The following is a 25,895-nucleotide window of genomic DNA, read 5'->3' as shown; positions in this document are numbered from 1 at the left end:
TCCATTCCAGTTCAGCAGAATCTTGCTGTGGGATATTTACCCACTCCTTTGCAGGCCATAGAACTGGCCCAACTATGAGCAGTAGCTGCTCTGCCAACATGAGAAAGGGGCAGCAGTTTTCCTAGTTTTAGCTGTGCACTCAACCCTTTAACGGCCCATACACAGCTCAGGCTTCATGCAATTATGCATTTAATAAATGTACTGAAGAAAAAGGGGAAAAAGCATAAGCAACAAAGAAAAAAATAGATAAAATGGTCTTCACTATCAGGTGAAAAGGTAACAGTGAATGGAAGAAACTTTTAAAAATCATATATCTGATAAGGGTTTAGTATTCAGGATATATAAAGAACGCTTACAGCTCAAAAACAAAAAGACAAATATACCAGTTTTTTAAAAGTGGGCAAAGGATTTGTATAGATTTTTTTCAAAAAAAGATATACAAATGGTTAATGAAAAGATGCTCAACATCATTAGTCATTGGGGAAATGACGATTATTTGTAGACGATTTCTTACAGAATTACCATTATACCTATTATCAAATAATGATACAACTCTAGATAGGTTTAAGGATTTGCTTTTTATATTTTTATGCTCAACTTTAATTCCGCTATGATATTCATTTCAAAATTATTTTAATGTAATCTAACTCAGGTCTCTTTATTCAGTGAAAACAATTTTATATAAAATTATACTGTTCATTCTTCACAGATCAGTTTTCATTGTTATTACATATAAAATATTCTTACAATAAATCTAAGTAATTATTGTCTTTTTCTAAAATTTAGATTCTTGTGTGGTATTTAAAAAATAAACCATTGTTTTAAGCTTAGAAATGGTTTAGCATACATTAGTTTTCATTGAAATGGTATTTTTAAACCAAATTTTAATAGTAATTCAAGTTTTTATACATTTAGAACAATTATGATTTTTATTTACCATACTTAATGCTAATTTATTTCTTATCTAGTCATGCAGATGGATCGATAAAGTTTTGGGATGCTTCTGCAAGTAAGTTTTAAGTTTCTCCTTATATTACAGAAAACACTTAGTTAATATTTACTCATAGCCATTGACCACTTTTTAGTTTGGCCAGTTAATATTTTTGATACATATTTAGCATACACATATGGCTGTGTTACAAAAATGCATTTCCTATATTATTGAATCAGTCTAAAGTATTATCTCTACTGTACTTTTATGATATAAACAGACACAACTGAAATCACTCTTTATCAGCAACCTATTATATTTATGAGGTAATGTACATTGGAAAAAGTACCAAACTTTGTCAGACTAACTCTTTTCAAGGAATTTCCTTCACCTCCTCACTCTTAGAAAAGTGCTTTTATCCCACTAGTCTTCACTTTTCTTTGCCACTTGTCTACCAAGTCCGTGAGAATCAAAAGAAATAATTTGATAAATGTAAAACTTCTTTTGAAATCTTGAGAATTACATAATTTAAGGACTACAGGTACTCTGTTCAATGTTGAAGGGCATGCAAAGATTTAAGACTTGATTATACCCATACATACCCTTCAGAGAACTTACAGGGCAAACAATATGATAAGAACTCTAAATGTAGTACAACCCAAATTCTATTTTTTATCGGAAATGGGAGATTTATTTGAACCAGGTAGATCCAGGAAGGGTATTTTGGTGGGGTGACATTTAATGTGAGTTTTGGGAGATAGTTAAGATTTTGATAGTCAGGACTAGGAGGAGAAAAAGTGAGCAATGTCTCTAAGTTTCTGAGTAACCATCAAGATAGAGATAACTCTCTGGAAATAAAGATACAGAAGAGTTCTGGAAGTTTGGATTTTGTTGGAACACCAGGAAATTCAAGTAAAACTGTCTATCAGGTAGGGAGAACAGTCAAGAATGGTAACTAATTAAGAAGCAGCATAGAAGTGATACTTGAAGCTATAGAAGTGAACTGAGAAAGACTGATAAACAGAAAAGCAGAGGGAAGAAGGTTGAACATTAGTGATAATCTTCGTCTGCAATCTAGAGTCCTTTAGCAGTGGAGCAAAGCATCAGCAAGAGGAAATGATTAAAAGATTTAAAGCCATGAAATCTGAGGGCCCTTTCTGACCTCACACAATAAAGATCAATTGTTCAGGGGGAAATTCCAAGGGACAACAGATTTTTTATTTTTATGAACCTTTTCATGTAAATCTGAGTTTGTTCCACGAACACAGTTAATTGTATAGTTACAATTACAACGAGCAAACATCTTTGCTCGTTTTCCACCACCTCAGAGTCACTCCTTAGCTTCTAAAATGTGAGAAGACACTTTAACACTCTAATGACTGAAGTGCATACCACCCTTAAGCATGCACGATAATATTTTAAGAAGTTAATTTTAAATAAAATATTTTATTACATTCAGAACATATGTTGCAGAGGTTTGCAGCATGTTTAATATTTTTACTGTAATCAATTATAAGGGCATATCTCCAAATCGATGGATGTCATTGGAGAAATATCACTTAATTTGCCAATTTTGTGGGATAAGGTCCAGTACAGGAAATGAGGTTATACCGAATTTGAAAGTTGAGTTTAATATGTGTACCGTTGACCTTGAACAACATGGGAGTCAGTCAGATTGTGCCAACCCTCTACACAATCTGAGCATAACTTATAGTTGGGGCATAATTTATAGTTGGCCCTCACTATACACTATTTCTCTGTATCTGTGGTTCAGCATCTGAGGATTCTATCAACCTCAGATTGTGTAATACTGTAGAATTTACTATTGAAAATTATCTGAGAATAAGTGGACCAATGCATTTCAAACCCATACTCTTCAAGGGTCAACTGTATTCATCTTCAGTTGCTGAGTATTAAATTACCACAATTTAGCAATTTAAAACAAAACCCATATACTGTCTCACAGTTTCCGTGTGTCATGAATCTGGTTCAGGTTAGCTGAGTTCTTTGCTCAGGGTCTCAGAGACTGCAGTTGAGGTGTTGGCTAGGACTGCAGTTTCACCTGCAGCTCAGAGTTCTGTTCCAAGCTTTTGTGGTTGTTGGCAGAATTCATTTTCTTGCAGCTTTAAAACTGGTGATTTGTTTCTTCAAGGCCAGCAAGGGAGTGTCTCTCTAACTTCAGGGAAGGCCCTGATTCCTCTTTTAAAGGGCTCACCTGGTGCTCGCTTCGGCAGCACATATACTAAAGGGCTCACCTGATTCTGTCAGGCCTACTAAGGATAATCTCTGTTGATTAACTCAAAGTTAAATAATTATGTCTGCAATATTCTTTAATATTTCCATGTCACATCAGGCTTACAGAAAAATCATAAAAACATACTATGAACTGTTGTATAGCCTTCAGCCAGATTCCCCAAACATCTATGTATGCATGTGTTCCCTTCACCCGCCCTCCTCTCAATCTAGCACTTGCTTGCTCCCTCTCTCTCTCTTCCCTTCCCTCCCCGCTTCCTCCCTCCCCCTCCCTCCTGTCCTCCCCCACCCTTTAGTCTTCCTCTCTTCCCTCCATTTTCACACACACACACACACACACACACACACACACACATACACATATATACATATATATATATATAGCTTTTTATAATCATTTGAGAGTAAGTTGCAAACATCATGCTCCTCTAACAGTACATGCCCCCCTAAATACTTCAGTGTATACATCCTACAAACAAGGGCATTCTTCTATATAATCGAATTATAGTTATCAAAATCAGGAGCTTAATATTAATACAATACTATTATCTAACTTCCACATCTGACTCAGTTTTAGCCAGTTGTTCCAATAATATCTCTCATAATAAAAGAAAATCTAGGATTATTTGTTGGATTTAGTTATCGTATCTGTTGAGTTTTCTTTAGTCTGGAATGGTTGCTGAGTATTTGAAGTTGACATTTTTAGGAGTTCAAGCCAGTTATTTTGTAGAATCTCTTCCAATTTGTGTTTGACTAATGTTTCTCATGATTAGGTTCAGATTATGCACTTTTGGCAGGAACTCCTAGAGTTTTAGAATGTTTCTCAAGGATCCTTTGTAGAATCAGAGCTTTTATATAGCGGAGTTATCATCAGGTTCTAAAATGGAAATAATATTCCCCCAAATAAATATTCCCAAAAACAATTCACAAAACCAGACTTTTTTAGCAATTACAACTGACCATTTCCTAACACAGAGCCACTCAGAAAAGATTCTTTCTAAAAGAGTCCAGATCATTGGACTCCCAATATTACTAACTGGTACTGGTAAATTACAAATGTTTCTCATCTGAAGGAGTGTCTAAAAATCTGTTGAGAGGAATAAACCCTCGAAGAATAGCATCAACCTCTCATCTAACAATCAAAGGAAAAAATTGTGAAATAGTATTGAGGAGTCCCCCTTAAGAGAGAAGTAGGCTCAGTAGTTTCATTTAAAAGTTTCTGAACCCAAGTATTTTTGTCAATAAACAAGGATAAAAATACTCACTTCGCAGGACTTTTCTGAGGAGCTCATGAGACAATGCATACAAAGGTCCTACATGTTCTTTGGTATGTAGTATATGTTCAATAAATGTTTATTTTTTCCCTATAGTCTTCCTCCAGCTAAATGGTACTGATATGAGAGCATGACATTGAATGATTCCTTGTTAAAATGTAGTTTATTTTGTTCAGTTGGGTTTTACTTTTGTGATTTAATACGTATATTTAAAAGGCTTCGACAACATCTATGAATTAAGTTCAAATTAGAAGATAACTATGATTCAATATTTTATAGTAACACTGCAGATGCTGTACAAGCTAAAAACTTCAAAAGTGTTTGAAAAACAGAAGGTAGGAGAAGGAAAACAAACATGTGAAATTGTAGAGGAAGATCCATATGCCATTCAGATGATCCACTGGTGTCCAGAGAGCAGAATATTCTGTGTATCAGGAGTCTCTGCATATGTCATAATTTATAAATTCAGCAGACATGAAATTACAACAGAAATAGTGGTAAGTCATTTAAAATTTAACTTTCACACTTAGAGTTATTAAAAGAAAACAGTTATCATAGATCTTAACTAGTGCTTGGTATGGTTTTAAGCCACCAAGGGTACAGTATGTGGCCAGTAATCCAATTCATAGAATTTTTAATTCTTCTTGTTACTTATTATAACATATTAAAAAAAAATTTGGCTTAAAATGACAAAAACAGTTCTCTATCAAAATTTAGTATTATTAAATAGGATAGATTGTGCCTATAGGTTTTATATAGATAGTTACTGATTTATTTTATATATAAATGTCAAATTAATGCAAGCTTTGTTCTATATCTTTATTAAATTTTTTAAAAATTTATCTTTTTGCCAACTAATTGCCATAAATGATTATTTCTCAACTACAATAAGATTACTTTGAATGATTTTTTAAATAGCAACATATTTGTAGGGTGGAAATAATTATGGGCCTGCCTTACGTAATCTTAATTTTTAAACTGATGAAATAATTTAATTATTCAAAATAATGATGCTCTCATGGGATAAATTAAATCTAACTTAAGGCACCTATAGATAATGGGTCTTCTCTACCCAGTCCATTTTACCATTTTATCAGAAAATAAAGATTATCTATTAAAGGCCTATGTATAACTGTTTTTACCTCAACGGCTAAAATTAAACATTGCCCTTAAAGTATATATTAGTTAAAACCCAGGCTTTGGAGTCAGATGAGCCTAGCTTTTAATTCTGGCTTTACCAATGAATATCTGTGTGATTCTGAACAAGTCACAAGGCCCATTAGTCAGTAGTACAGTCTGGGTAAGTCTCAACTTCATCACTCATATAACTTCCTGTGTAAATAAAATAGAAAAACAGAAAATAATCATAAACTAGAAATTGTAATGCCACTTTCATAGAGTTCTTGTGATGATTATATAAAGTCATTAGCAGAGTGTCTTAGTAAGCACTCAATAATTGGTAATTGTTATTGTCACCAGAGGTTTTAAGTTTTAAGATAATTATGACAATCATTTTGATAATATTGCTGTATTCACTACTCCATAATTACACTTTTTGTAAGCAATTGTTTTTAATCTCAAAAATGCTTATTTTTACATTGAAAAGTGAATGTTTGTTATAAAATAGATTTTATTTGAGCATTGAATGCAGTCATAAAGTAATTTAAAAACATTTTCAGCTTTAAAAAAAAAGGGTGTGGATCACCTTTTTATTCCAGTATAAATTATCATATGTTTTTCATTAAGCAATTCTGACCAAGCTAATGAAATTATATAAGAGCTAAACTAATGAAACAAAAATATGGAATTTATTTTGGAAAATTTATACTGAAGTAATTCAAAGTCAAGATTGAATGAAGGTTTTTTAAAGCTAAGAAGCTTTGTACAAATAACAATTTGTGTGTTGCGTGTGTGTGTGTTTTTACAGACACACACATCCAATTTAGTTTCTTTCATTGGAATAACCATGACCAGTTTCTCCTTTTATTTTATCATATATGGAATTGTAATTTATACTTTATCTTAAGGAATATTTATTATACAGAAAATTTATCTCCACTGGTAGGTATTTTCTTATAATTCTGAAGAATTAAAAAACATTTTAAGGACTTCCCTGGTGGCGCAGTGGTTAAGAATCCGCCTGCCAATGCAGGGAACATGGGTACAAGCCCTGGTCCAGGAAGATCCCACATGCCGCAGAGCAACTAAGCCCATGTGCCATAACTACTGAGCCCGTGTGCCACACAACTGCTGAAGCCCACGTGTCTAGAGCCCATGCTCTGCAACAAGAGAAGCCACCGCAGTGAGAAGCCCGCACACCACAATGAAGAGTAGCCCCTGGTCGCCACAACTAGAGAAAGCTGTGCACAGCAACGAAGACCCAACACAGCCAAAAATAAATAAATTTATTTATTTTTTTAATTTACATTTTTTTGTGAATGCCACTGAATATTCTATATAATTTATTATTTAATTCAGTTTGGGGTATCTCAACTTTACTATGAATTGAACTAATTAATCTGAAAAAAATAATGAATAATTACTGAAAGAGTACCAGATATTTTAATGTGATTGTTATGAAAATCTAGGTTAAATCAAAACTTGATTTTTCTTTTTTTAAGTCATTAGAGGTACGACTTCAGTGTGATATTGAAGATATTATTACGCCAGAACCAGACACAAGTCCTCCATTTCCTGATCTCTCATCCCAGCTTCCTTCTTCAAGGAGTCTTTCTGGGAGCACTAACACTGTGGCTAGTGAAGGAGTAACGAAGGATAGTATCCCATGCCTCAAGTAAGAGTTGCTACCAAATTTTAAAACAATTTTACATGTTAATTGTATAATTCATTGAAACTGTACCAAATAAAATCATCCTCCTCTTTTATTAAGTTGTTGTCAAGTGGTCTACAGTCCACCAAGGGGTACCTTTGTCTTCTTTTTTTGGAATATCTATGAAGAGGGCACAATATTTCCATTCTTCATTACTAATTAATATATTTCCTTCCCTGACCGACCCTAAAGAAAACATAGCTTTGATAGAATGGGAAAACGTTTGGCAGAGCAGAAACTTGCCACTTGCCTGGTACTTCTCAACTGATAAAAGTATTTTTAGGGAACGTCTTCAGCCTTCTTGTAATCCAAAAGTTAAACCAAGTTTACTACAAGAATACTATGTCAGAAAAAAGGCTTTTTTTCTCTCATGGTTACTAGGATATTGCATAATATTTCTTTCTCTTTTTTCAACTGATACTATTTTGTAATAAACTGCATTGTCTCAGTATATCTAAACAAATTTAGTGTCATGCTCAAATAAAACTTAAAGTTAATCAAGCCTATAGTGATGTTTATCTTGTTTTTATGCTTTCTGGTAATAGGGTACAAAAGAATGCAGTTTCCTTAAGTTACCACTTACTGCTTCTACATCGTCAAACCAAATGTTTGTAGTATTAGCTGGTTGGAGAATTTAGCCTAAGCAAGGAATTTCTCTGAGCCTCATATGAAACTATCTGAGTCTGCTACTCAAGAAACTGTGGATAACTAGTTTCCTCATTTCCTATAAAAACACTTATGGGAAATTTAAAGATGAGGTTTCAGGAGAAAAATAAGCTTACCATACAGTTAGCAGTTGCTGTACTTTTGTAATCATTGCTTCTGCCCCGCACCCCAAATTTTTCTTGTGAAATTAAAAAAGGAAGTATAAGTAGGCATTACTGAGAGGAAAATCTATGAAGGGGAAACAAAATCATTAAACTTTAGCAAATGGAAAACTTTCATAATGTTATAATTTTACACATTTAATTTTTCCTTCATATCACTTTGCTTCACTTAATTGATTTATATTAAAATGAAAGACAGAAAGAGAACAAAAAATTAAACAAAGCTTAAGAAAGCACTGTAGATTTATTAGCTAAGAAGACCCATCACTAAAGTGGGTCCTGCAATGACCTGAGTATTTTTCTATAAAATTTAAAAAATATAAAAGATAGGGATAAAAGAGAAAAACCAGTAAAATCAGCAGAAATCTGATAGTGGAGATGAAGTAAATAATACCATGTGTTGTAGCATTTAATGCAGACTTGTAAAGTAGTAGTGACAATCTTAAGGATTATCAAGAGAACCAAGGGGATTCAGTATAATCCTCTATGTATATAAGCTCCAAAGGACCAAGCAGCAGAAGTATATTATTCTTTGAGTTACAGTATATTACAAGTGGTTCTTGAGTTGCATATAATCTATGCTTTACTAAATTATATGTTGGCATCCATCCCTAAATGATTTTCCTTTGCTGGATTTAGATATCCATATATATAAGCTAATAAATAAGCCTTTCAATACTGCCAGCTCTTCGTTTTTAGCAATATTACAATTCTTATCAATATACACATGTTTGTGCAATTATCTGATTTTCTTTTGACTTTGTATGAGGTCATCATAGGCCTCATTAGGAGGATGAGACTTAAACCAAATGTAGATGAGGGAGTTATCTGAAGAATATCTGGTGGAAAAGTATTCCAGGCAGCAGGAACAGCTAAAGCAAAGGTCTTAAAGTGCCTGGCATATAAGGAGGTCAGTGTAGCTAGAACAAGGAAAGGATGGTGGGCAGTAGAGGACAGGTAGTAGGAGATGAAGTCAGATGGGTAATAGAGGGCAAATTATAGGCCATTGTAAGGACCTTGACTTTTATTCCTAATTAAATGGGGATGATTATAGGGTTTTAAATACAGAAGTGATATGATCAGACTTAAATTTTAAACTGGTCACTTTGGTCACTATGGTGAAGGTAGATTTGGGGATGGAAGGGAAAGGTAAAAGATGGGAGACCAATAAGGAGGCTATTGCACCTACCTAGAGATAATGTTAAGGTCTGGCAGATTCAGCAAAACAGAAGAAAACAAAACAGAACAGGATACACTAATTTGAATTTCAGAGAAACAATGAACATTTTTAGTATCAGTATATCCCAAATATTACATGGGAAATACAGTAAAAAAAAAAACCAAATAAACAAAATAAACCCATTATTTATTGTTTATTTGAAATTCAGATTTAAATGGATATCCCATATTTTTATTTGTCAACTGTAACTAGGATGGTAGCAGTACTAAAGTATTATAAAAAGTGGTCAGCTTCTGCATATATTTTGAAGGTAGCACCAATACATTTGATAATTGGTTGGATGTGAGATATGAGATGCAAGGTATAAGAATATTAGTCAAGGATTACTTTAAGGTTTTTAAACTCAATAACTAGAAGGATAAGAGCTGCTATCAGCTGGAATAGAGAAGGATGCAAGTGGAGCAAATTCATAGAGAAAGCAGGAATTCAGCTTTTGAATATGTTGAACTCTTAAGTTGGGTGGTAGATTAATGGTCATAGTTTTTATTGTTATGCATTATAACTTACATATATGTAACAAATATTATGTAAGAAAAATAAATAATAAAAATAATTAAAAATACTACTATCACAAGAGAAAAAGGAACTGGTGAAAGCCAGGTGAAGTTGTGGATCTGACTGAAAAACTACTTAAAGGAAAGGCTAAGAAATCACAAGTGTCTTGGTTTATTTTGAGACAGCTAGAGAAGATACTGCCTACCTGCATAATGTCCTCAATGCCTGGTGTTGTATATTTCTGTAGGAAGATTTGTTGTAAATTCTGAAAATAAGCATGAACATACGTATTTGAACTGTATATGATGCAATTACTTTTTCTGTTTTCTAGTGTTAAGACACGACCAGTGCGGATGCCTCCAGGGTATCAAGCAGAACTTGTTATTCAGTTGGTCTGGGTGGATGGTGAACCTCCACAACAGATTACTAGCCTTGCTGTAAGCTCGGCATATGGAATGTAAGTAGTTAATAGTCTTCTAATGTGTACTGTTTATCTGATATGTTTGATATATTTAAATGTTTCTTTTAAAATACTTAAGTGAAATCCTAAAAATGGAAAGAAGCCCTTACCTGGATTTTTATTAGATTGAAAATGGTACTAAGAAAAATAATAATTTAAATATAAACTGTGATTCTGTGTTCTTTCTTGATGTCAAACTTTAATAGTATCCCCACTTTTAATGTTGTTGGGAGGTTGTTAGGATGTTAATACACTCATACATGTTTGTTTGTTTGCTTTGTCTTTTCTATCCTTTCCCTCCTTGTGTTTCATTTTGGATACTTTCTTCTGACTTGTCTTTAAAAGTTCACTAATTCTTCAGTGCTGTCTAATCTAATGGTAGATTGACTCATGGAGTTCAATTTCAGTTATTTTTTAGTTCTAGACCTTCCATTTGGTTCTTTTTAAAGCTTTCTGTTACCTTCTTAAATTATCACTCTTGTCTTTTATTTCCTTGAACATGTCGAATATAGTTACTTTAAATATGTGTTTGATAACTCCATAACTGGTTTCTAGCTTAGCATTTGTCTTGGTTTTTGGTCACATTATATTGTCTTCATGTAACCTACGTTTGCTTTTTGATTTTGTTTCCGTTTTGTTTTTTTTAATTCAAAATTATATGAACATTATATACTCACATATATATATATATATATATTATAGAGAATATTATAGAGATAATTTGAGGTTCTAAATGATGTTATCATTCTCCAAAAAGTATTTTTCATTTCCTCTGACAGGCTAAACTGAGAGTCAGTAGAAAGTGCAGAACAGCATAATCCAGTCAGACATCCTGTCTTTGAAAGTTGGATTGTATTCCCTTTAAAAGCTAATTTAGTTCTAATTAATCCTTATTCCTAGGTTGTTGCCCTGCATAGAAGTTGTACCAAATTCTACTCCCACCAGCAATGTTTGAGAATACCTGATTCCCTACAACCTTTCTAACAATAGTATATAACCAAACTTTTAATCCCTGTCATTTTAAGTAAAAGGGAGTATATTATTATAATACTAACACTTCCCTTGTATCTTAAGTGAAATTGGACATCTTTTTCTCTATTGTGACATTTCTGTTTCTATTCTTTGTCCATTTTTTGGCAGAGTTGTTGTCTTTTAGGTTTGTGAAAAATATTTACATAGTAAGTAAGTTAGCTTTCTCTGTGATGTAACCTATAGATACTTTCCTTTCTTTTGTTTCTTTTATGACTTTGTTTAGGATGGTTTTTTCCATGCAAAAATTTAAAAATTTTTAATTTAATTTTTAAATTCTATTTTTTTCTTTTATGGCTCTGGATTTTGTGTCATACTTAGAAAAGCCTTTTTCACTTCAAAATAATGAAGAATATTGTCCTATATCATTGTTTCTTTAATATATTTAAGTCTTTATCTGGAGTTTATTTAGGTATGAGGTATGAAATAGGGATTAAACTTTATTTCTTACCTGATGACTAAGAGTTATGCCAATACCACTTCCTGGATATTTCATCTTTCCCCTCTAAATTTGGAATCATCTTTTATCAAATAATACATTAAAATATATATATATTTGGCTCTATTTCTATACTTCCCAGTCTGCCCCTAAGCTAAGTCTCATGAGCTCTAAGAGAACTCCTTGAAGCCAGCTGAAAGGGTGAATACCTGAAGAAAACCTGTGTTCCTAGAATTTGGGGCGGGGGTAGATGTATGTGAATATGATATTGGGAGCTTGCTTCTTGGCTGAAAAATTCTTTGGTAGGAAAGCTGGCAGGAACAGTCCATGGATGAGGGGAGGAAAGGAAGGGAGTGTGGGGACAGCTGATAATCCCATTGTTTGATATGGCAAGAAGATATGCTTATCTTTTAACCCGGGTAGTTATCACTGAAGTTGGCTGAGCTCAAGCCATTTTCAGGGTTCCCTACTTAGAGACTGACCTACAAAGGCAAGGCAATGCCAAAATTAAGAGCTATGAAGGTGTATTGCCAGGTTCAGGAGCTGAAGGTTGTTGGAATAAGTAAGTCAGGTAGAGAGCATATTTCCCTTATAAAGTTACTGTGGGGTTGACAGTCATTACAAAGCCTCTGAAGAACCTACACTTGTATGAGAAAGCTTGGACGCCTGCCTCATAGATACTCTCAACTGCCAAAAAACTCCAGTTCAATTGGCTATCCATGTATATTCCACCAAAGTTTTAGGAAGTAAGTAACAACAGTACTTATTTTCTTTCTGAGAACTTATTCCTCTTTCTGAGAATTGTGAAAGAAAAAAATCATATTCCTCTCATTTTATGAGGCCAACATAACCTGATGTCAAAACTTGAAAAGGGATTGGATCAAGATGGCAGAGTAGGAGGATGTGGAACTCATCACCCCCCACAAACAACTCAAAAATTCACCTACATGTGGAACAAGTCTCATGGAACTGGAAACTGTCAGAAGAATTCCTATACAACTAAAGCTGCAAGAAAGATTTCCATGTAACAGGGTAGGATGGAAAAAAGTCATAGGGTTGGGACCTCCACCCTGGGTAGGGAGCTGAAAGGTTGAGAAGGTCTGCACCTGTGGACCCTTACCCTGGGGGCTGAGAAGGTCAAGCCACAGACTGGAATTCCCAGTCCTGGGGCCCTACACAGAGGAGACAAGCCCCTTTGGCTGTAGATAGAACTGCCTGCCAAAACTGAATCAAGAAGAAACAGATAATTTGAACAGACTGATCACTAGAAGTGAAGTAGAATCTGTAATTAAAAAAACAAAAACAAACAAACAAAACAACCTCCCTGCACAGAAGTCAAGGACTGGATGGCTTCAGTGGGGAATTCTACCAAAATTACAAAGAAGGACTTATACCTGTCCTTCTCAAACTATTCCAGAAAATTGAAGAAGAGGGAACACTCCCAAATTCATTCTATGAAGCCACCATCACCCTGACACCAAAACCAGACAAATATACTACAAGACAAGAAAATTATAGGCCAATATCACTGATGAATATAGATGCAAAAATCCTTGACAAAATATTAGCAAACCAAATCCAACAATACGTAAAAAGGATCATACAACATGATCGAGTTGAATTCATTCCAGAGTCACAAGGATGGATGGTTCAACATACACAACTCAATCAATATGATACACCACATTAACAAAAGGAAAGACAAAAACCATGTGATCATCTCAGTAGACAAAGAAAGAGCATTTGACAAAATTCAATATCCATTTATGATAAAAACTCTCATCAAAGTGGGTATAGAGGGAACATATCTCAACATCATAAAGGCCATTTATGACAAACCCACAACTCACATAATACTCAATGGTTAAAAGCTAAAAATTTTCCTATTAAATTCAGGAAGAAGACAAGGATACCCACTCTCACCACTTCTGTTCAACATAGTATTGGAAGTTCTAGCCACAGCCATCAGGCAAGAAAAAGAAATAAAAGGTATCCAAGTTGGAAGGGGAGAGGTAAAACTGTCACTATTTACAGGTGACATGATACTCTGTATAGAGAACCCTAAAGTCTTCACCCCAAAACTATTAGAACTAATAAATGTATTCAGCAAGGTCACAGGATACAAGATTAATATGCAGAAATTTGCTGCATTTCTATACACTAATAATGAAATATCAGAAAGAGAAATTTTTAAAAATCCCATGTAAAATTGCATCCAAAAAACAAAAAAAAAAACCCTAGGAATAAACTTAACTGAAGAGGTGAAATACCTATATGCTGAAAGTATAAAACATTGATGTAGGAAATTGAAGATTATTCAAAGAAACAGAAATGTATCCCATGCTCTTGGATTGGAAGAATTAATATTGTTAAAATGGCCATACTACCCAAAGCAATCTACAGATTTATATGGAACCAGAAAAGACCCATAATTGCCAAAGCAATCCTGGGGGGAAAAAGCAAGGCATACCCTTCCAGATTCTATACTATACTACAAATCGACTGTGATCAAAACAGTGTGGTAGGGCTTCCCTGGTGGCGCAGTGGTTGAGAGTCCGCCTGCCGATGCAGGGGACACGGGTTTGTGCCCCGGTCCGGGAAGATCCCACATGCCACGGAGCGGCTGGGTGCATGAGCCATGGCCACTGAGCCTGTGCGTCTGGAGCCTGTGCTTTGCAACGGGAGAGGCCACAACAGTGAGAAGCCCGCGTACCGCAAAAAAAAAAAAAACAACAGTGTGGTATTGGCACAAAAATAGACATATAGAACAATGGAACAGAATAGAGAGCCCAGAATAAACCTACACACCTATGGTCAATTAATCTATGACAAAGGAGGCAGGAATATACAATAGAGAAAAGACCGTTTCTTCAACAAGTGGTGTTGGGAAAGCTGGACAACTGCATATAAAACAATGAAATTAGAACATTCCCTCACACCATATACAAAAATAAACTTAAAATAGTTTAAAAACCTGAATGTAAGACATGACACCAAAACTCCTAGAAGAGAACATAGGCAAAACATTCTTTGACATAAAGTGTAGCAATATTTTCTTTGATTAGTCTCCCAAGGCAAAAGAAATCAATGCAAATGTAAAAGCTTTTGCACAGCAAAGGAAACCATCAATAAAATGAAAAGACAACCTATGGAATAGGAGAAAATATTTGCAAACTGTGCCTCCAACAAGGGGTTAATATCCAAAATATACAAACAGCTCATACAACTCAATATCAAACACACACACACACACACACACACACACACACACACACACACAAAGAATCCAATTTAAAAAATGGGCAGAAGACCTAAATAAACATTTTTCTAAAGAAGATGTACAGATAGCTAACAGGCATGTGAAAAGATGCTCAACATCGTTGATTATTAGAGAAATGCAAATCAAAACCACAATGAGTTATCACCTCACACTAATCAGAATGGCTGTCATCAAAAGGTCTACAAATAATAAATGTTGGAGAGGATGTGGAGAAAAGAGAACCCTTGTACAGTGTTGGAGAGAATGTAAATTGGTGCAGCTGCTATGGAAAATAGAATGGAGGTTTCTTAAAAAGCTAAAAGTAGAACTACCATATGATAAGCAATTCTACTACTGGGTATATATCCAGAAAAAATGAAAACTCTAATTTGAAAAGATACATGCACACCAATCAATGTTCATAGCAGCACTATTTACAATAGCCAAGACATGGAAGCAACCCAAATGCCCATCAATAGATGATTGGCTTAAGAAGATGTGGTACATATATACCATGGAATATTATTCAGACATAAAAAATGAATGAAATATTGCCATTTGCAGCAACATGGATGGGCCTAAAGAATATTATGCTTTGTGAAATAAGTCAGAGAAAGACAAATACTATATGATATCACTTGTATTGTAGAATCTAAAAAATATGCACACGAATCTATATACAAAACAGAAACAGACTCACATACATAGAAAACAAATGTGTGGTTGCCAAAGGGTAGAGGGAAGAGGGGAGGGACAAATTAGGAGAATGGGGTTAACAAACACAACTACTATACATAAAATAGATAAGCACAAGGTTTTTACTGTATACCACATGGAATTATACGCAGTATCTTGTAATAACCTATAATGGAATATAATCTACAAAAAACCCAAATTACCATGCTGAAACTAACACAATACTATAAATCAACTATAGTTGAATTTAAAATTTTTTAAAATTAAAAAATAAAAATTCGAAAAAAGCATTACAAAAAGTGAAAATTATAAGTCCATATCATGCATGAACATAGATACAAAAATCCCAGCCAAACTATAAATAAATATAGCAATAAAAATATCATAATCGAGTTTGGTTTTATACCAGGAATGCAAGGTTTATTCAACATTTGAAATGAATCAGTGTAAATCATCACATTAATAGGATAACGTAGAAAACCATAATGATTAAGCCATAGATGAGAAAAGCAAAATAAACATTTACTAACAACTAACTAAAACAAGAAGGGAATTTCTTTAGTGTGATATATGGCAGCAAATATTATTCATACTTAAAAATGTTAAAAGCTTTACCTCTGGGATAAAAACAAGACAAGGATGACTGCTGTGACCACTTCTATTTTCATTGTACTGAGAAAGGTAAATAAATCAGTCGTATGGATTGGAAACAAAGGAAATGTAAAAAAAAATCATTTAGCAGATAAATTATTAGAATTAGTAATTGAGTTTAACAAGGTTACTGGATACAGAGTCCAGGTAAAAAATAGACTATATTTTCATATACTTACAAAATAGTTAGAAACTAAAATTGTATAAAGATTTCATCTACAATAAAATAAAAATAATAAAAGATCTAGGAATAAATCTAATAAAAGATATTTAAGACTTCTACCCAGAAAACTATAAAACTTAAGATAAATTTAAGAACCTAAACCATGGAATGAAAAATTCAGCAGTAGTGTAAAGATGACAATTTTTCACAAATTGATCTATAGATATACCAGAATACCAATATAAATTTCAGCTGATATTTTCCCTTCTAAAACGTACAGAGAAATGCAAAGGGCCACAACTAGCTGAGACAGTATTAAAGAAAAACAGAATTAGAAGACTGCTCTACTTGAAAACAAGACTTACTAAATAAAGCTGTATTAGTCATGACAGTGTTCTTATTGGTGCAGGATAGACAAATAGACCAATGAACAGAATAAAGAGCACAGAAATAGATACAAGCATATTTAGCCAAATTGGTTCTGCAGAGCAATGGAGGAAATGACAGGTTCCCTGCCACCCAATAAGTAGTACAAAGTCAATTGAAAAATTATATAGAAAAAATGAAATTTGACTCTTCCACTGTACACAAAGATTCTAGAAAGTGTAATAGGAGAGTTTCTTCATAATACTTGGGTTAAGGAATTATTTCTTAAACAGTACTCAAAAAGTATAAACCATAGAGGAAAACATTAAGAATTTCTTGGGGGCTTCCCTGGTGGTGCAGTGGTTGAGAGTCCGCCTGCCGATGCAGGGGACATGGGTTCGTGCCCCGGTCCGGGAGGATCCCACATGCCACGGAGCGGCTGGGCCCGTGAGCCATGGTCGCTGAGCCTGCGCGTCTGGAGCCTGAGCTCCGCAATGGGAGAGGCCACAGCAGTGAGAGGCCTGCGTACCGCAAAAAAACAAACAAAAAAAACAAACAAAAAAAAGAATTTCTTGGGAAAAAATGCACAATTAAGAGAGTGAAATGGCAGGACAAGGAAGAGATATTTGGATTAATTTTATCTGACAGTGGACTCCTATCCAGAGTGTAAACAGAATCATCAATAAGGAAAATATAACTCAATAGCAAAAAATGCAGAAGAAATTTGAACAAACATGTCATAAAAGAGAGTATCTAAATGACATATATTTTCATATTTATATGAAAAGGTACACCATTACCATTGGTAATGTTGGTAGTGTTTGCAATGATATTGGGTATCAAGAACTCTCAAACGCTGCTGCTAAGAGGGTAAATTGGTGAATCTACTTTATAAAGTTGTTAACTTTATTTACTTCATTTTAGCATACCTATGTATGCATGCCCTACAACCCAGAAGTTTCATTTCTAGGTATATACCCAATGAAATGCAAGCACATATGCACCAAATGACAGTAGCATTATTTGCAATGGCAGTTTTATATTTATAATAGTCCCAAACTACAAACAAATGACCATCAGAGTAGACTGAATAAATAAATTGTATTATATTAATCCAGTTGAATTCTACAGCAATGAAATGAATTAACTTCATTTATGTGCAACAATATTTTAGAAAAAAGTGAAACATTTATCAACAGCAAGCAAAACTGATTTTTGGTGTATCTAGGAAGTCAGATTTGGGGAGACGAGAGAGGAGCAAAAATCAGGAGATGCACAGCACAGCTGCTGGTAACATTCTATTTCTTGATGTAGTGGTAATTATTTAAGGTTGTTCACTTTCTGATAATTCATTGAAGTGTACAATTTCATTTATGTGTCTTATACTTGAATTAAAGAGTAAAATATAAAGTTTTTTTCAAATAATTGAGTAATTTTATTTCTAGAAATTTATCCTGTAAATATACTCAATATTTGAATGCAAAGTAATTTATAAAGGATATTCATTATTGTGTTGTTAATAGCAAAAGACTAGAAGCAACCTTGTTGTCTGTAACAAAATTCTAAGTAAATAAATTAGAGTATACACAAATATTTTGAAGCCATTTAAAAAACTAGCTTCCTATGAATTTATATAAATAATTACCAAAATATATAGTAAACTTTATAAAATCAAGATTCATGATATTATTTGCACCAGGCAAAATTTGTTTATCTGTAATATGCTATAAACATCCAGAATACATTTCTATATGCTATAAGCTCCCAGAATACATTAAAAATTTCTGTAAATTGATATGAAAAATAAGCCAATCAAAAGTAAGCAAAGTATGTAAACAAAAGAAATACAAATGGCTAACAAACCTGAAAAGATTCTCAACTACACTAACAACAAGGAAAAAGAAAAATGAAATAACAAAATAGTGATTTTTGCTTATTATATGAGCAAATTTTTAAAGATTACTAATATTTTCTGTTAACAGTGTTAGAAAGTAGATCCTCACATATACATATATTTTATTTTTTTAAATAAAACTAAGCATATCTTTTGACTCTAAAAATCTAACCTTACTGAAATTTTAATAATTCCTGGAGACTGTCACTTATGCACAAAGTTTGTCGAAGAATGTTCTTTGCATCATTATATATAATAGCAAGATATTTGGAACCCATGTAAAAGTCCATAAATAGGAAGATATTTTTTTAATGTTACTTTTATACTATAGAATACAATGCAAAAGTTAAAAAACACAGCAAGGAAATACCTCTTAGACATATTTTAGTGAAAACAAGAAAGTTATAGAACAAATATCTACTTGTTAAAATATAGAAAAAGGCCAAGAGGATATAAACAAAACTGTTCGTGGAAGTAATCTGAAAAGGGGATTGGCATACAGTGGGTTGATTTAAGGGAACTTTCATTTTATAGTTATTGTTTCAATTTTTTAAAGCAAGAATATTTTCAAGTGTAATTTTTAAAACTTAAAAAAAACCAAGAAGAAATAGCACTATGCCTCTGAAAAGTACCTTCCTTTGGGAGTTGGGGATGTGAGGTGGTGAGAATCATCAGATATCAAAAATGACTATAAAAGCTTGGACCTTTGAAAATAATTACTCCCTAGAATTCAGGGGGAAAAATGCGCTACCCTCATTCAGTTTATATTCTAGTCAGGGTATTTAATAATGGAAATATTAATATACTGTGACTTGAAAGTCATTTAAAAGAGTAAATATAGAAATTGATAGAATGCAGCAAAGTGAGAGAACAAAATGAGTGTAAAAAAGAGCGTGAGAAATCAAAGTCATTGAAGGAATCTTATGAGAAGATAAAGTGTGACTACTTCACTTTTATTCCAAAGATAAAAGGAATTATGGTGAGTCAGCTTTTCTATTATTATCAGCTCTTTCTCCTCCCATCATTTCCAGAGGATACAGAACCATGGAGCTTTGATAATTAGGCTTAGTGGAGAGCTCTGTTTTTTTATTTGTTTGTTTTTACTTACTAAGATAGTCTAGTATAGAGTTAAAGAGCATTAACACTAGAGTCAGATTCTTTGAGACTCAAATCCTAATTCTGCTTCTTTCTAGCTGTTGGATCTTAGAAAAGTTACTTAAGCTTTTTGTGCTCAGTTTCTTTTTCTGTAAAATGACAATAAAATGTTGAGAGGATTAAATAAATATATTAACACATATAAAGTATAATCTGTTAGGCTTAGAGCAGGATACACATGACATATTCAAAATAGAATAATTTGAGGAGTTTTTATAAATTGATTATTTATCTAGGATGTAGAGAAACAACATGAGCTAATGTAGTGTTCCAGAGCTAGAAAGAACAGTACTTTATTACCACCTGTCAAAGGATAACTCAGACATACTTAATTGTTACCACATTATTTACTTGAATACAAAGTAAACCAATATGTCGATTTTGTCTAATACATACAAAACAGAATTTATATACGAGAAAGGAGAAAGCAGAGAAAGAAAAACCACAGACACTTTCTAAATAATGAACTTTGCGTTTTCCATTAAAATGGTAATGGGTTAGCAGCTAACAAAGAGACCAGTCAGGGTATTTGCTGTTGGGCAACTGTATGAATCATTAACTAAAGCAGTTTTAGTTATATATGGCATCTCCAGAAGACCTTAGCTGTTTAATTTGTGACCTATATGTAAAAGACATTTTCTGCATTATGTTTGTCATCATTTAGGAATACTTCCATCTGAAATATGCCAGGTCTGTACCATTTTTCTTGTTAGAATTTCTCAATTCCACCCTTTTGGTCAAACTCAACCCCCTCAGCTGACTGACTACGAGGGCCTCAGCCTCTTTACAAAGCAGATAATTTGTTGAATAGTGCCCCAGATCAGTGATTTTGTAGCAGCATTTAAGTACCTGGATATCAGACATCAAAGAAGGAGAAAAACATAAGGACAATCACAATTATTATAAAAAAGATTTGAAACCACTTGCTGTCCAATATCCTAGTTGGCCTAAGTCTAACCCAGAGAATAAGTCCCAAGGATTAGTGTAATCAAGTTTAGCCAACTGAGTAGCCCTATTTTCCCATTGATTATTGATTGTTCTACTCTTTTGAGCAATTTATCAAAGGTCAACTCTTAAGTCAGAAACTTTGCAAGATTAAGATTTTCCCCTTACAAGCTAGTTAATTAGCCTTGCCACACTTTTGTGTGTATAGTGACAGAAGACAGGCATATGTGTCAGAGACAAAGATAGTTTATTATTGATAGCAAAACCAGCAGCTAGAGCAACATCTTGCATCAGTTCCTGACCCTCAGTCCCAACATGTTAACATGGTGAGGAACAGAAGGTTCCTGCATGTGCAGTGGTATAACGAGAACGCAAGTTTTTAAAACTCAGATCTGAAAATAGTTCTGCTGGTGGTCTATCCATTCTCCCATCTGGAGAAAGAAACCTTATCTTTACTCTGGAATGTAAGAAAATCTTCTCTGGGGAAGAAAGGGAGAGGTCTTTATCTTTACTCCCTTGGAGTGTCTTCAGGGAGGGAGCTACCTCGAAGCCTGGGATGTCTGGGAACGTTATACAAACGTCCTTAACTTGGCTGTAAATGCCTTCACTAAGAAGACCCGGAGGATTAACGGAATTATTCATGGAGAATGGTCTGCAAACAACAGTGTGATGTGGTACCTATTGTACATTGTTATTTAGGAATAATTTACTCAATTTGGTTATGTTAGTCTGTGAGGCCCTTAAAGCTTGAATTGTTTTACTTGCCGTTTGAGTCTATGATCAGAGACAATTTGTAGATCTCTCCTTTTTCTTTAGGAATTTTTTTTTGCTGTAATAGAGATTCTTGTAAGAACCTTTGAAATCTAGACTTGGGGGTATATTACCATATTGGACTTTTAATAAGATGTGAGTAACTGAGGGTTTTTCTCTGAACTTGGAAAGATAACAAATTTAAGAGTTGAAAAGTGATCTATATCACTGTGTATTTCTTAAGAACAAGGACATTCTTTTACAGCATAAGTATAGTACATTCCCAGAACAGAATCAAATCCAGGCTCTTACATCTTAGTTTTCATTTCTTAATTTCCTTTAATCTGGGATAGTTCCTCAGCATTTGTTTTTTTTTTTTTTACTTTGATATTTTTCAAGAGTACAGACCAGTTATTTTGTTTAATGTACTTCAGTTGGAGTTTGTCTGATACTTTCTCGTGATTAGAATCAAATTAAGCATTTTGGCAGGTATAGCACAGAAGGCAGTGTCTTCCTTAGTTTGTCATATCAAAAGGCACTTGAAAATAGTTTATCCTAACATTAGTCGTGATAATTTTGATTGTTTGGTGAAGATGATGCCCACTAGGTTTCACCGTTATAACGTTATTATTTTCCTTTGTAAATGGTAAGTAATTTATGGGGAGATTTGTGAAATTATGTAAAAATTTTATCCAAGTTTCACTCATTAGTTTTAGTATCCGTTGGTGATTTTCTAACTCCATTATTTCCTCTACATTTATTCATAAGCATTTTACTGGTTAGAGAGTATAACCTCCTATCTTACATAAATATTTACTTATTCATTTGTTTATATCACTATGGAATCATGAATTTCTATTTTATTCAATGAGATAAGATCTTTTATTATCATTTGTTATTGTGATGCTCAAATTGTTCCAGATTCAGCCCTATGGGACCCTATCAAGATGGCTTCTGTGTCCTTTTTATACATACCCATCATTTTTTCAGCAGGTTCTTATTTTCTCGTGCTCCATAACATTTCATATTTATCTTTTTTTTTTTCTTTTTGTGACTGGTTTATTTTCACTTAGCATTATGTGCTCAAGGTTTATCCATGTTGTGGCATATTGCAGAATTTCCTTCCTTTTTATATTTTTATATTTATATATTTTTAATTGAAGTGTAGTTGATTTACAATGTTGTGCCAATCACTGCTGTGCAGCAATGACTCAGTTATACACATACATTCTTTTTCTAATATTCTTTTTCATTATGGTTTATCACAGGATATTAAATATAGTTCCCTGTCCTATACAGTAGGACCTTGTTGTTTATCTGTCCTTATATATAGTAGTTTACATCTGCTAATCCCAAACTCCCAGTCCTTCCGACCCTCCCCCTCCCGCTTGGCAACCACAAGTCCGTTCTCTATGTCTGTTTCTGTTTCCTAGGTAGGTTCATTTGTGTCCTATTTTAGATTCCACATGTAAGTGATATCATATGGTATTTGTCTTTCTCTTTCTGACTTATTTCACTTAGTATGATAATTTCTAGTTGCATCCATGTTGCTGCAAATGGCATTATTTCATTTTTTATGGCTGAGTAGTATTCCATAGTATATATGTACCACATCTTCTTTATCCATTCATCTGTCAATGGACATTTAGGTTGTTTCTGTGTTTTGACTATTGTGAATAGTGCTGCTATGAACATAAGAGTGCATGTATCTTTTTGAATTATAGTTTGTTCAGGTATATGCACAGGAGTGGGATTGCTGGATCATATGGTAATTTTATTTTTAGTTTTCTGAGGAACCTCCACACTGTTGTCCATAGTGCCTGCACCAACTTACATTCCCACCAACAGTGTAGGAGGGTTCCCTTTTCTCCACACCCTCTCCAGCATTTGTTATTTGTAGACTTTTTAATGATGGCCATTCTGAATGGTGTGAGGTGGTACCTCATTGTAGTTTTGACTTGCATTTCTCTAATAATTAATGATGTTGAGCATCTTTTCATGTGCCTACTGGCCATCTGTATGTCATCTTTGGAGAAATGTCTATTAAGGTCTTCTGCCCATTTTTTGATTGTTTTGTTGTTGTTCACTGGTATGAGCTGTTTGTATATTTTGGAGATTAAGCCTCTGTCTGTACCATCATTTGCAAATATTTTCTCCCATTCTGTAGGTTGTCTTTTTTTTTTTTATGGTTTCCTTTGTTGTGCAAAAGCCTGTAGGTTTGATTAGGTCCCATTTGTTTATTTTTGTTTTTATTTCTATTGCCTTGGGAGACTGACCTAAGAAAACATTGGTTCTATTTATGTCAGAGAATGTTTTGCCTGTGCTCTCTTCTAGGAGTTTTATGGTGTCATGTGTTATGTTTAAGTCTTTAAGCCATCTTGACTTTACTTTTGTGCATGGTGTGAGGGTGTAGTCTAACTACATTGATTTACATGCAGCTGTCCAACTTTCCCAGCAGCACTTGCTGAAGAGACTGTCTTTTTCCCATTTTATATTCTTGCCTCCTTTGTCGAAGATTGTAGGTGTGTGGGTTTATTTCTGGGCTCTCTATTCTGTTCTGTTGATCCATATGTCTGTTGATCCATAATACCAATACCACACTGTTTTGATTACTTTAGCTTTGTAGTATTGTCTGAAGTATGGGAGAGTTATGCCTCCTGCTTTTTTTTTTTCCCTCAGGATTGCTTTGGCAATTCTGGGTCTTCTACAGTTCTGTAAAAATATTTAGATTGTTTTATATTTATCTTATAGATTCCTTGCCCTAACCCTGGAATCAAATTTTTGCAAGGAACTCTGGTTCCTTTTATTAGAGAATTATAAACCAGTATGTATGTGGGTATATGTGTATGTGTATATATGTATATATGCACACACACACACATACTCAAATATATGTATATATATAGTTGATCCTTGAACAACATGGATTTGAACTGCACGGGTCCACTTATCCATGGAATTTTTTCAATAAATACTACAGTACTACACCATTGTGGTTGATTGAATCCAAGGATATGGACCCACAGATATAGAGGGCCAACTACAAAGTTATATGGGAATTTCAATGCAGAGGGTTGGCACCCCTAACCCATCTTCCATGTTGTTCAAGGATCAACTGTATAAATATGTTTGTATGTGTATATATGTATACATATATATATATATATACACACACACACATATATGTATACACACAAGTTTGTATCAGATACTGGTTTCTAAATAATATTCACCAATATATAAAAACATATACATATGTATGTATATGTGTGTGCATGAGTGTCCAATCCTTTTATTGCTTGGAAGTTTACCAATATATGAATACGTCATGATTTGTGAATACGTGAATTCCAACATGTGAATACGTCACATTCTCCTGTTAATGGACATTTGGGCTATTTCTATTTGGAGGCTATTGTACATGAAGCTTCTAAGAATATTCTTGTACAAGTTTTAAGGGACTTGTACAGTCATCCCTTGGTATCCATGAGGGGGTTGGCTCCAGGACTCTACACAGATACCAAAATCTGTGTATGCTTAAGTCCCATAGTCACCCCTCCATATATGTGGGTTCCATATCCACGGATTCAACCAGCTAAGGATCATGTATTACAGTTTACAATCCACAGTTGGTTGAATCAACAAATGTGGAATCCATGGATACAGAGAGCTGACTGTATTTATTGAAAAAATCTGCATATAAGTGAATCTGCACAATTCAAACCTGTTTTGTTCAAGGGTCAACTGTATTTTCATTTCTATCAATAAATACCTAGGATTGGAATCACAGGGTAATAGGATAGATGTATGTTTAATTTTTATAAAAAATACTTTAAAAAATTTCAGAGTGGTTGTACAATCTACATTACAGCCAGCAGTATGTAAACATTCAGTTGTTCTATATCCTCAACAATCAATTTGGTGTTGTAAGTCTTCTTAATTAACCTTTCCACACGGTCTAACTCATGATGTTGAACACCTTTTTCACACGTCTGTTGATCATTTATATATCTTCCCTTATGGACAGTGTGTTCAAAATTTTACCCATTGTTTTTCTTTTTATTATTGAATGCAGAATGTTTTAAAAGTTAATTCTGTATTCAAGTCTCTTTGTTAAGTATATGTATTGCTAATATTCACCCCCCAATCTGTGGCTTACCTGTTTTTAATGGTGTCTTTTTATGAGCAGATTTTAATTTTGAAGTAGCTTAAGTTATCAATTTTTTTCTTTTATGTTT

General features: G+C 33.7%; 1 protein-coding gene across 4 annotated transcripts in view; it reads left to right on the top strand.

Moving 5' to 3' along the window:
• The window catches only part of STXBP5L (syntaxin binding protein 5L), a 371,562-nt gene that overhangs the window by 223,627 nt on the left and 122,040 nt on the right, over window positions 1–25,895 (top strand). For all 4 annotated transcript variants that reach the window (XM_067738756.1, XM_067738754.1, XM_067738755.1 and 1 more), the window contains exons 15-18: window positions 969–1,009; window positions 4,738–4,955; window positions 7,080–7,252; window positions 10,182–10,307. In XM_067738756.1, coding sequence (XP_067594857.1) covers window positions 969–1,009; window positions 4,738–4,955; window positions 7,080–7,252; window positions 10,182–10,307 — 558 coding nt within the window. The remainder of the gene's footprint in view (window positions 1–968; window positions 1,010–4,737; window positions 4,956–7,079; window positions 7,253–10,181; window positions 10,308–25,895) is intronic.

The sequence above is a fragment of the Pseudorca crassidens genome, chromosome 5, assembly GCF_039906515.1.
Source record: "Pseudorca crassidens isolate mPseCra1 chromosome 5, mPseCra1.hap1, whole genome shotgun sequence".
Classification (NCBI taxonomy): Eukaryota; Metazoa; Chordata; class Mammalia; order Artiodactyla; family Delphinidae; genus Pseudorca; species Pseudorca crassidens.
The sequence above is the reverse complement of the archived record's forward strand: the minus strand, read 5'-3'. Positions and strand labels throughout refer to the sequence as shown.